The sequence below is a fragment of the Pseudochaenichthys georgianus genome, chromosome 6 (genome assembly GCF_902827115.2).
Source record: "Pseudochaenichthys georgianus chromosome 6, fPseGeo1.2, whole genome shotgun sequence".
NCBI classification, from domain to species: Eukaryota; Metazoa; Chordata; class Actinopteri; order Perciformes; family Channichthyidae; genus Pseudochaenichthys; species Pseudochaenichthys georgianus.
In genome coordinates this window covers 10,649,681-10,662,644 of record NC_047508.1, presented here as the reverse complement: position 1 = coordinate 10,662,644, position 12,964 = coordinate 10,649,681, and the positions used below count along the sequence as shown (strand labels likewise).

Sequence of the window (12,964 nt, the reverse complement as noted above, 5' to 3'; positions counted from 1 at the left end):
ACATGATTACAATTATGTAAAAAACATCGAGACAGACCGTTTCAGACATAAAGCAGAGGAAGGCACGCTCTGTGTCTTCTTCCTCAGTGCTGTGTGCAGGATGTGGAGCCCAGCAGGAAGAAGGAAGTGCTAATTGCTTCTCTTTAGACCTCATGGAGAAAAGAGAGTAGTTCGAGCAGTGGGTCCAGCACTCTGACCATACCCTCACCTTTTCTTTTTCTTGCCATCTCCACAAACCAAGCACTCAAGGTCTGTATTAGTGAATATCTTGCGTCCTATATCCTGACAACTCTTCCCTGGAGTGTTCACCCTGAACCCTCTCATGCTATCCTGGTTGTACAGAAGACATGGCTTCCCTCGGCGCTAGTCAAACAGAGGCTGATGCAGAAATGCTGGTATTATTTCGGAGCAGGGATTACTTTTTTCTTCCAGTGGGGGGAAGGGGAAGCCTGGACTTTTTAAGGGAGAAGTATTGACTTGAGATTGGGCAACAATAAAACGTTCTGTGAAAGTGATGACAACTGCTAATAATAATAATTAATTGTATTTATATAGCGCACTCTGACTCAAAGTCGCTTTACAATATCATCAGCTTGGTGAGTTTGCTGAGGGTGAATTGGAGCCGATGATGAGGAGTTCTGTTTTATTGCTGTTCAGTTTGAGGAGATTATGTTGCATCCAACTTTGTTTTGCTGTCAGACAGGAGTCAATGTGGGTGAAGGACGGGTTGTGGAGGGATTTGGTGCTGAGGTAGATCTGGGTGTCATCAGCATAGCAGTGGATTTGGTGGAGTATCTGATCAAGGGGGATAATGTAAATGATGAAAAGAAGGGGGCCGAGTACTGACACTTGGGGAACGCCTTGGTTGACTGGGGCTATGGCAGAGGAGTCGTTGTTGAGGGAGATTAAGTGGGATCGGTTGGAGCGGTACGACTGGAGCCACCTGAGTGCAGTATCTTCAGTACGGATGTCCTTGAGTCGGGTGAGCAGGATGTTGTGGCTCAGGATATCGAAGGCGAGACATAGAGGTCTCTTTTTGGACCCAATCTAAACACATTGAACCCATGGGCATATTTAACATGTCTTTAAAGAACCCAATGAAAAAAGACCCTAAGAAAGTCAAAAATATATCAGAAGATAACTAGACCTGATGCAAAATAAAAAAATAAAAAATGTATCAGCTATCGATAACCTTTGTTTTACTGACCTTTTTCGGATAAATGGGCTTCTGGCAAAACCCTCCAGAACTTCTGAGTTTCACAGAAACAAGCTGAGCAACATGGCTCGCAGGTACATTGTTCTGTAATTTGTCCTCTGAGAACCTTTGGAGAAACACTGATTTGATTTGTTTTGGACTGGATTTGGACTCTGATCTATTTGTTTTGGAGAGGAGGATATACTTCTGAGGATAATTTGGCAGAGGACACTGAATAGAATGAAGGCAATGGTGCTGAAGACAAGAACTCCCTTGATCCCTTGCAACTTCAAATGGCCACCAAACTCTGTCTTCTTTAATCGTTTTAATAGAAAGACCCCCCAGTGGCAGATAATTAGGTCTTTAAAATAATAGGCGCGTTCACACCAGAGTACTTTTCCCCGTACTTTTCCCTCGTACTTTTCCAGTTTAGTTCCGTTAGTAGGCTACCCCTTATGTCGCGTTCACACCAAAAAGAGTACTTAGTGCCGGGAACTGTTACCCCCATTTTTAGTGCCTGCTAGAGAGGTGGTACCAAAAAAGTACCAATTTCTAATGGCTGGACTGGCCCCGTAAAACTCAGAAAAGTTTTTTGAAGCCGCCATTGTATTTGCTGGCATTAGCATTATTAGCATTAGCCCCGCACACCAACGGAGAGAGAATAACTTTTGGCAACACAAAAAAAAACATGGGAGCGGTGGAGTGATGAGGAGGTGTCGGCGTTCTGATGATTTACTCAGAAGCAGAAGAAGACGAAGTGACGTTAGCGGCTCATTTGCGTAATCTTCCCTCAGGGAAAAGTACTCCGGTGTGAATGCGATTGGTACTTAGTGCCCTGGGGTAATAAGTGCCGGGGCACTAAGTACGGCAAAGTACTTGGTGTGAAAGCGGCTATTGCAAACGGCTTGACTTGTTTATCACAAAGTGATCTGATTGGGTAGTAACATTAGATAAGTGTATTTTGTTCATTTGCATAAACAAATTCCATTTGAACTAGTTCCATTGTTCTGTCTGAATGTCATATCAGCTTAGTATCTTTACTTACAGTAAGAGGTAAACACAGAGTGAGAGATCAGAGCAAAGATAGGTCTTTTTTATGCCAACTATTAAAGCAGAGCTTGAAATCCGGACTATCCACTGACAGACAGAAATTCACTCATGCTCGTAACAAGGTAACTCAAACAATAAGACAGGCCAAAGCAAACTTTTTCGTCAATATAATTGAAGGTGAGAAAGGTAACAGTAAAAACGTCTGGCAAATCCTAAATAAACTATTAGGTAAACATAAGAAACAGGAAAATAATGCTCTAGAATAAAAAATCAATGATGCCCTGATAAAAGACCCTGCAGTGTTGGCCAGCTCTCTAAATGAGTATTTTATAAATAGTGCTTAGGACATCACAAAGCTCTTCCCTCCATCTGAGGTCTCCCATAGCCCGACTGTGGATACACATCCAGTTTTTGACCTGGAGGAAATCACAGAGGTGGAGGTAAACAATATAATCTTAGGGTTAAAAGGTTCCAAGGCTAGGGATGCAGATGATTTAGACACCAACTTTATAAAGACACATATCCACGGTCTAATAAAACCAATTAGTATGCTAGTAAATCAATTTATTAGCACAAGGGAAGTTCCATCATCCTGGAAGGTGGCCACGGTAACACCGATTTTTAAATCTGGGGATAAGGCAATGATGTCCAACTACAGACCAATCAGCATCCTCCCCTGTGTCTCTAAGATAGCTGAGAAATGGGTGTCAAAACTAATCACCAAACATTTAGATAAAGGTTTCGCTCCACTCCACCCTATGCAGTTTGGTTTTCGTGCTCACCACTCCACTGAGACAGCTAACTGTGTCTTTGTGGAAAAGGTTATATCTATGTTGGACACGAGCCCATATGTAAGTGCTGTCTTCCTTGATCTCAGGAAGGCTTTTAACACTGTTGACTACCAAGTGCTCCTTACAAAGCTGACGTATTTCAATTTTTCGGCAGATTCAATACAGTGGGTTGAGTCTTACTTATCGAACAGAAAACAGTGTGTTTTGGTCAACGGTACCAAATCCCCCTGCCTTGTCAACCCTGTTGGGGTTCCACAAGGTTCCATTATTGGACCATTACTGTTTTTTCTGTACATTAATGACTAGCCTAATGTATGTCCTGATTTGAATGTACAAATGTATGCCGATGATGCGGTCATCTTTGTACATGGGGAAAATACTGAAATAATCTCATCCTGTCTCTCAAATGCATTGGACAAGGTTCACCACTGGCTGAACAACATTTGCTAATCTAAGGATCCAATGTGTTTTTAAATGGAGCAGAATTAGAACTAGTCCCCCACAAGTATCTTGGAGTCATACTGGACTCGAACTTGACTTTTAAGAAACATATTAAGAAAGTATCTAATACCGTTAAATTCAACTTGCAACATTTTAAACAAATCATACCTTTCTTAACTGTCAATGCTGCAAAGTCATACATCCACTGTATGATTCTATCCCACATTGAATACTGTTTGACAAACTGGTCGTTTTCTTGAGCCACAACCCTGAAACCCATAGAACAGCTGTACAAGAGAGCTATCAAGGTTTTTGACAGAAAGCCAAATTCATACCACCACTGTACCATCCTTGAAAAACACAATTTCTTGAGTTTTGACAATTTAAAATCTTTTAAAAGTATGTGTTTTTTTTTTATAAATGTTTACATGGACTGCCCCCCCCCCCCCCCCCCCCCCCCCCCTTAGGGGAATTCATCCACAAAAAACACACTGGACGCTGCACTAGGTCAGAAACCAGAGGAGACTGAAGTCCACCGCAGACGGACCACTTTTGGGAAAAATGTCCTCTCCATTAAAGGCAACTCATTCTGGAATAGCCTCCCGACTGAGATACGGATTGTCCCACTCTCAATAGCTTCAAAGGTCAACTCAAAGAATGGTTGAGAAACAAACAGACGTGTAATCATCGCTAAATGCACTTTAATCCAGGGGTATCTCCTCTTGCACTTTATGTAGCTCTTGTATCTTCTCTTGCACTTTATATATCGTCGCTGCTATATGGTACTGCCATGTGGTAAATGCTTGTGTATGCTGCTCTTGCTCTTTTGCACTTTTTGCATATCATGTATTTGTTTTTTGCTATGTTTGTAAAATGTAATTTTCTTAAATGTTTTATGTGAGGGACGGATGGAAATTGCTCAAAGCTAAATCTGTCACTGTTACGCTTGACATATTACCGTGCATTGTCCCTGCCAAATAAATGATTAAATTAAAATTAAAATGCCGGTTGGTGGCTCTGTAAAGAAACGTAATCAGCAAAAGGCAAGAAACCTTTCATGTTTACAAAGATTTCGAATTCCAAAAACTCTCTTGAATCAATGCAGCCTGAAAATGACAGGGTGCATTGGTGGCATTTTTAGCACCAGTAATTTGGGGCACTACAAAAGTCCTTACAAAATGATCGCATTTCCCGTGATTGGCTAACCGGAAAAGATTTTAGCTCCATGATTTCCTGTGTGATATTTTCAAAATGAAGAGCTTTGATTAAGGAAAAGGTCTGCAAATGCCACGCAGTTTATGACTCCTTCCCTGGGCGATATAATGACATGGCATTACAAGAAAACAAAGGGGCTTCATTCATTCTGTGTGTGATGGAGGAGAGGATTTGTTTTTGCTTTACCCAAACAACAATACACTGTTCTGTGAAGCGTCAAGCGTGTGATTATTAATTAATTCATTTAGGATATAATCAGACAATTGCACCCCACTGATAGTATCCACTTTCTGAAGTAACATTTCTATTTGTGATCTAATTCTTATTCTATTTCTCAATCCCCAGCTGTAAAGCAGATATTAATTACTTGTGAAGCAATTTTGCATGAGTATAGTGTACCAAAAATGCAGAAGGCTGTATAACAATAGACTATCCTTAAAAGTGGGTGTATATATAACGACCATCTATTTTATCTTTAAAGAGGTAGGAGTCACATAGTACTAGAGAAAAGACAAAGACAGTCAGCAGCTTCTCAAAAACAGGGAATGGAATATATATTGAAGGATGCCTTCACAATCAGAACTGCACCGGGCCGTGTTGTTCGATAGTAGGAAACGGTTTCAGCAATAAATTACTTTTCGGTTTGAGGCTCAGAAATAGATACATTTCGCCATCACTTAGGGATGTGTGGGATAACTTGGTTTGGAAACACCTTAAGGGAGGGTTAGACATTTTGGGAATTATACTTTTTTGTTTTCATGTTGAGACTGATACCATTGTCAAGTTTGTAGGGTAAATCTGAAATGCAGCTGTTAGCTTTGCTTAGCACAAAAGATTGGAAACAAGAAATCAGCTGCATAAAGGTTAAACAAATCTTCCTGCCAAAACCTTAAATGTCACTACTGATTATGTTTTACCACTTTCAAAATCGCTACTATGCCAAAGTGTCATCTTCCCACTTTGTTCTAGTAAGATAAATACAATAATAAGTCATCTTTAGGGGTGCTAGAAAGTGGACTTTGTTACGTTTGGACAGAGCCAGGCTTGCTGCTGTCCTCTGTTAATGTTTGTGTTGCTAAGCTAAGGTGGTTTATGCTGGCTGTGGCTTCACACGTAGGCTTATCTCACCTCACGCTCTGCACATTTCCCCTTTTTCTTCAGGCGGTATAATGTTATTTGTGATAAATGATAAAAGTTGTGGGATGGAAGTGTGGCAAATAATGGTAAACTAGGTCAAACTCATCTAGCCTGCAGTAACTATACTTCAATTCCACCACTGTGTATGTGAACTTTAACATCACCTACACAACTCACCCCAAGCTGGAAATTAAGAACTACCAGGAATCAGTTTTAATGCTTGCTGATTCCCTGCCTGCTGTTTTAGAGGACATTTTTGATTTTGGGTCATTTCCTCAGCCTCAAAATGATTTCTCTCTCCATGGCCAATTTTGGACAGTAAGATAATGGTAATTTCAGCAAGTAGGGCAAATTTAAAGTGTCCCATTCGGCAGAGCCAGGATGCTTTTGGCATACATACCTCGGTATGAGGTTAGGGAGGAGAGTGGTTGTCGAGGTTGTTTTGCTTTATTTATAATGGGGTTTTCTTAAAGGAGTCCCAGGGTGAAATGGTGGCTGGAAAACCAGGATTCGGTAATAGGAAGCAGCATAAATGTTCAGTACGTTGACATGATAAACATGTGTTATAGCAAAGGTCACGAATAATCGAAGCTTTTTTTATGTATCATTTTGTATAATTTCATAATAAGGAAAATGGGGTTGGCTATAGCTTTGCTTTGCTTGAGTGGTTAGTGTGTGTGTTTCTGGTGTGTAAGTGGAGAATTCCTAAGAGGGTCCAACAGGGCTAGCTGCACACAGTCAATTGGGTCACTGCTGAATTAAACACCAGTGCCTCTGCTTTCAGTGCTGCTTCACTGCTGCACCACAGAAGGGCAGGTTAGAAATAGTCATGGCTTTAGAGTCTAAACAAACAGTCAAGCTTGGTCGGACAGAGAAAGTGGGACAGGTGCTGTGAACAGAAGAAGTGGCTTTTCAGAAGTCCTCGTCAAACAAGCATGCCTTCTGTCGAAGAAAGGTTATGCCAAGCGTTGTTTCTTACTCGTCTTCTTTGTTTGCATCATGGCACAACATCGGAGAGTCAGCTTCCACTTTGGGTTTCTATAACAGGAACCAGAACAAATAAGGGATGACATTGTGAGACAAATAGGCAGACAATATAAAGTAGGGAGGAGATGAAAGCTAAAAGAGTATGGCTGGCAGTGATTTGGGAGTTCCTGAAAGTTTTTTTTTGACAGTGTGTTGAAAAGCATCTGAAGCCTTTTCTCCTAAGTGGTCAAACTTGAGGCAAAATAAAGAAAAAAAATCGACAAGAAAATAGCAGTAAAGGAAAGAAAGATATAAGAAATCATTGCAAGGATTTCTTGTTGGTAATCCATTAACACACATGCTTGCCTTACCCTGTCATTGAGAAAAAAGCAAAAGGGAATTGATAAGGCAGACTTAAGAGCAGAACATTTGAACTCAACCCTTTGTAAGCTGTCCCTGTGTTTTACTGTGGTCCCAGAGCTCAACCTTCTGCATCCAGTCAGCCACACTCAAGGACAAAAACACTTTGAGGGCCAGGGAATTAATATTTGATATCTAGCTCTGCATCATGTGGTGAGACAGACAGTCAGGCATACTAGCAAGCAGATGCAGGATGCGTAAAAGCCATGAGTAGCCACTCCCAACTGCAGCGCCACCACTATACCACAGACATCTCATATTGCATTGGTTGGTTTTTGCTAGATTGGTAAAAAACAAGTGCTCAGCAGTATTGGTTGGGTCTATGCAGAATAAAAACCAATGATTAATTGAGTCACACCTCATGTGCGGTCATCCCAAGGTCCTACTGTATGGTCCAACAGCACTGTGGAAGTAGTTTCAGTTGAATGGGAGACAAAACTTCACCCAATAGAATGATGTTTGTGTCCGTTTTTTTCTAATTTATAATGCAAAGTTTCACAACCCAAACCCAACATCTTCTCCTAAAACTTAGAAAAGAGTGAAGCTTTAAAAACAGTGTGGATTTATTTTTTGTTCAAAATGTTACTTTTTATTTCGCTTTTTCAATGTGCTAGAACGGGTTGTTTTTAAGTGTAAGATTTTTAATTGTACAGCATTGTAGGTTCAGATTCTAAGGCTATTCGAATTCAGAGGCTGACTTTGAAAATGGGTGGACACATGCTGAGCGAAAAAAGTCCATTTCGGAGGAAGCTTGCTGGATGAGTGGCTCAAAAGGCATCAAGGCTTTACCACTAAACCCAGGAGACTATAACATGGCCTATCATGGCTTCAAATTAGACAAGATGCATATGCCTCACTAAAGACTTTAAAAAGTGTCTGACCTTCTGAGTAACACCCTCTGAAAATCTTGTTTTGGCTAACCTGTGTACTTGATGTAGAAGTATTCAAAAACACTTGACGTAACATTGACAAAATCCAACAGAGAACTGTGAACCAGAGATGGCAGGAATCAAAACACCAGGAGGGGATTTTGTGTGAACAATAGCGTCAAAAGAAGATAGTGTTTTTAGTTCAGCAGCTTGCATAGGACTGTGTGAAAATACTGTAGGGTGGTAGTACTCACGTCAACGTAAAAGTAGCAGGAATGATAACATGAGCTTGTTGGTTATCGATGTTTCCCAACAGCCTTTGAAACATAATGGGCATTGTGGGCTTCCCAAAGTGCAGAGACAGGCAGACGGCAGGGATGCAGCAGACTGAAGCGCAAGGCGGATTGATTTGGCAGCAGCTTGAGAAAGCACTGAAGGCTAGGATCACACTGAGCTTGTGTGTGTGTTTGTGATGGTGGAAACATGCCACAGCAACAAACTAATACAAAACTGGGTAACTACAGAGAAACATGGTTCATTTAAAAATACAAACTGTGTATTAGATAACATAGACTTTGTTAGCTTATCGTCATGTCCTGTGGTTAGCTTCTTTGGAGGCGATGACTGTAATGTATTTGAAGAAACCATGGTAACACAGGGTAAAGACTCATTTCTCAAGGCTTCAATGTGACTTATTCAATAGGCTGCACGGTTTAAAGGTCTGTTACATGAAGCAAGGTGAACGTTGGATGTATTTCCTTACAGTTGTGACTTATTCAGAAAAGGTTTGAGTAAATGGTATATGGACTAATGCAGAAATAAACGCAGTTACATTCGATATTAGACGAAGGCATGGGTCACTGTCGATGGCTGTGTCTACGGTCTCCAAAGCCCCTTTAGAAGTTAAGGTGGGGACAGTTAAGACACGGGGTTACCCCCACCAGCCTGCTAATGTGTCTGCTCATTGTCTGTAACCGGTCTTGATAGCTAGCTAATTAGCTGCTAGCTCATAACTTCAGGCTTTAGCCACACACTATTGTCGCAGCCAGATAAATTACAACTTTGTTCTACTAAAAACATTTTAAACCAGTAGCTGAGATCTTGGAGGAATTAATTAAGGTGTTGTTGGGCTTTCGTCATGGAGACATGGTTTATTTACAGTAGATATGAAAAACATATGTTATCAACTCTGGGTATTCCAATCCAGCTATGACTGAGTCCAATCTGAAATAGTTTTTAATTACTAGCGGCATAATCACAACAATACATGACGTTTCTAGTGGCTTGAACTGACAGTTTCCCTATAATATAATGGTTTAATATTATATTTTTTGGGATGAAGAAATGTCAAGATCTTCAATGGAACGTGGGTCTCATTAGGAGGATGCTGCCTACTACACATCATTCAACATGTATGTGTTTGTGTCTCCTGCAGATGATGGAAAACTTTCTCTGGATGAGTTTCAAGCTTTCTTCTCCGATGGCACGCTGAACGAGGAAGAGCTGGAGAAGTTGTTTCACAGCATTGACTCTGATAACACCAGGTCAGCACTACTCTACCGCTACTGTGTGTGTGCATCTGTCTGTCTGTCTTTGGGTCTACAGCATGCAACATGTCTGTCTGTTTGTCTGTCTGTCTGTCTGTCTGTCTGTCTGTCTGTCTGTCTGTCTGTCTGTCTGTATGTCTGTCTGTCTGCCTGCCTGTCTGTCTGTCTGTCTGTCTGTCTGTGAAGCAGCATGAAATACATCTGCATACAGTATTTGTTCATGTATGTGTGTAGATATGTGTGTTCACTCTACCGTGCCTTTTGTTGGTGATCACGTATCTCTATCAATAATGAAAAAGAGAGGAGATGCATGCAACTGCTTTCCTGCTGCACTGCAGTATCCTTCTTTTTCAATTTTGTGTGTGACAAAATAAAGACAGAGGTTAACAATAAGAGGAAGTATTAAAAGAAGAGTGAACAGTGGGAAAAGTCAGAGTTATCTGTTTTAACATCTTTCATCTGTTCATCCTCTTTCTAAACCATGTGCATTAGTCATCCTGAATCTACAGGACATAAGCCTCTCTAAAGTACGTCTACGGTTTTGATTGGCTCTCATTGAGACGATTTATTGACATTTAATAATCAGCCAATCGGCTCATCCAGCCTGCAATCAGGATAAGTGTGCTGACACAGTGGGATCTCGGCAATCAGAAAACTGGCTCAGTTAATTTACAAAACCTTGGAAACAGGAAACCAAGCAGAACAAAAGCTGACCTTTATAGAATCGAATTAGGCACAACGTATAAATCCTCCAGCAGGCTACGGCAGGTTATTTTTAAATCAGTGCAGCAATTGGACCATGCAAACGCCAACATCTCTCCGACGTCAGCCATCTTTGGGATGGTTGCGCTTAATAAATCTGATGCATGCATTTAGAAAAGTGTCGACTCATTACAGTTAAGTAGACTTGGCAGCAGCATGTCAGGGCTCAGCATTATCATGTGACAGCAGATAAGGTTATTGATTGGTTTAAGTAAAAGAAAAAATGGCAGAGTAAGGGTTTCCTGTTGGTGCAGGAAGTTGATGGATGGAGAAGAGGGATGGAGCAGGCAGAGAATGAGCGCTGTCCTGCCTCCAGTCATTTGTCTTCTCTGTTTCTGTCACTCTTTTTGATCTTTTTCTTTCTTTTCCTGTCACACTGCCCATCTCTTCCTGCTTCCCTGCACCATCCTTCTCGATCAAATAACACCTTCTCTAGGGTCTCCCTTTCAGGCTTCCAATCCTCCCATAGCATCTATTGTACTTCCAAAGTCTAACCCATTTTCTACCCAGCATTGCTTCTGTACATTAAATAGCTTCTTATCCCATAGGTTTTACATCAAAATGTTTCAAAAACCTCATGTAACCTTTGATAGAGTTAAAAAAAAAAGAAACTGTTATCATTAAAGAGGAACTTGAGGGATTTAGTAAAGCACTTCCATGTAGTTGATGGAATTAGACACATTTAAACAAGAATTGTCTTGATGATCTGGCTTATAACCAGTAGCCAAAGTAAGATGTAGCGTTAGCAGCACGTTAGCAATACGTTAGCAGCCCGTTAGCAGCTAATAGCAGCACGTTAGCAGCTAATAGCAGCACATTAGCAGCACGTTAGCAGCTAATAGCAGCACGTTAGCAGCACGTTAGCAATACGTTAGCAGCACGTTAGCAGCTAATAGCAGCACGTTAGCAGCACGTTAGCAGCTAATAGCAGCACGTTAGCAGCTAATAGCAGCACGTTAGCAGCACGTTAGCAGCACGTTAGCAGCACGTTAGCAGCACGTTAGCAGCTAATAGCAGCACGTTAGCAGCTAATAGCAGCACGTTAGCAGCACGTTAGCAGCTAATAGCAGCACGTTAGCAGCACGTTAGCAGCACGTTAGCAGCTAATAGCAGCACGTTAGCAGCACGTTAGCAGCAGCTTCTTTGCTCTGTCTATGTTCAGGCACAGTAATAAGCGTACGTCATAAGCATAGAGTAGTACTCCTTATCAAAAGTAAACTGAACAAATAAAAGCCTTTTTAATATGAAAAAAGCAACAAACATATAAACAATTACTTTTAGGCATAATACTGTTTATGACTCAAAAATCAGTGGTTTACTTCCAGTGTTGTTTTTCTGCATCTGGATCGACCATTTGGATGATTTGGAAAATGTGCCATTCTTATTTTACTATCTAAATGTTGGCACAGTAACAACCCTGACAAGCCTGCCAGAATGCAGAATTGTGCGTATACCTTATGTAATTAGTAAACGGAAATAAATGTAATGTTGGGTGAAACTACACATGTAGTTGATATATTTAAAGCCCATCCGTCACAGTGCAGGATAAGGATGTATTCTGTAAAATTGGAAAATAAGATGTCTCACAAGTCTGATTAAATCCAAACAGAGCTCTTCTCTGGCCTTTTTCCGATATAAAAAATATCAATTAAGAATTTATTTTGAAACCCCAGTTAATGTGTTTTTTTTTTTACATTTCCTTTAATTATAACATTTACAAAACACGTATTTATAATTGAGATGAACAGATGGAGTCTCTCTGCCTGGCTCCTCCTCTGTCCCAGGTCTCCCATCATTAGTTACGCCTCACGGCACTCTTTTGGCTGGTTTCTCTCTCTACTCTCACTTCTTCTTTCCCTCCATCCCATCCTCTTCTCCTCTTCTCTGTTTCTCCTGGTAAGTCAACCTGGGGAAGTCTTCCTTACACCGGTGAAGAATTCCCTGCCAGATGAGATGAGTCCCCTCTCGGTGAACAGAGCATGAATGATGGCATCGGATTGTTTCAGACTCCTGTCAGAGAGTCTTGTTAGTGTGCTCCATGTCTGCCAGATGCAAGCTCTGTGTCTGTGTGTGTTGAGACAGATAGTTATTTAGACCGCATGCAAAAAGCCTTTCCTCTGTTTCTGACCCTGCTCATCTCCTTCCTTTCCTTCCTTTCCTTCCTTCTACTTTTCCTTCCTTCGCTCCCTCTGCTGCTCCTCTGCTATGCTGTGATAGTAATGTTGACACTAAGGAACTCTGTGGTAAGTGGACTGCCGACACACACACACACACACACACACACACACACACACACACACACACGCACGCACGCACGCACACACTTCCCTGCCGCTGGCCTCATTCTCTCTGTTATCTATTGTTAAAAAGTACTCCAGCTCGGCTGTAATGCAATTATTTTCTTTAAATATATGGTATTAATTCAGCCACTTTCAGTTAACCACTGTGAAATAATGTTGGGACTAAAAATGTTGTATACATCTTGTGCCAATTTGCTTGTGTGTGAATCTGTGTGTGTGTACAGACTACTTTGCCAAGCACATGGGCGACTATGAGGGGGTGCTGGCCTCG

General features: G+C 41.2%; 1 protein-coding gene across 2 annotated transcripts in view; it reads left to right on the top strand.

Moving 5' to 3' along the window:
- Positions 1-12,964, top strand: part of necab2 (N-terminal EF-hand calcium binding protein 2) — a 201,264-nt gene that overhangs the window by 71,176 nt on the left and 117,124 nt on the right. For both annotated transcript variants that reach the window (XM_034085676.1, XM_034085675.1), the window contains exons 3-5: positions 9,520-9,628; positions 12,611-12,636; positions 12,918-12,964. The exon at positions 12,918-12,964 is cut by the window's right edge and continues 51 nt beyond it. In XM_034085676.1, coding sequence (XP_033941567.1) covers positions 9,520-9,628; positions 12,611-12,636; positions 12,918-12,964 — 182 coding nt within the window. The remainder of the gene's footprint in view (positions 1-9,519; positions 9,629-12,610; positions 12,637-12,917) is intronic.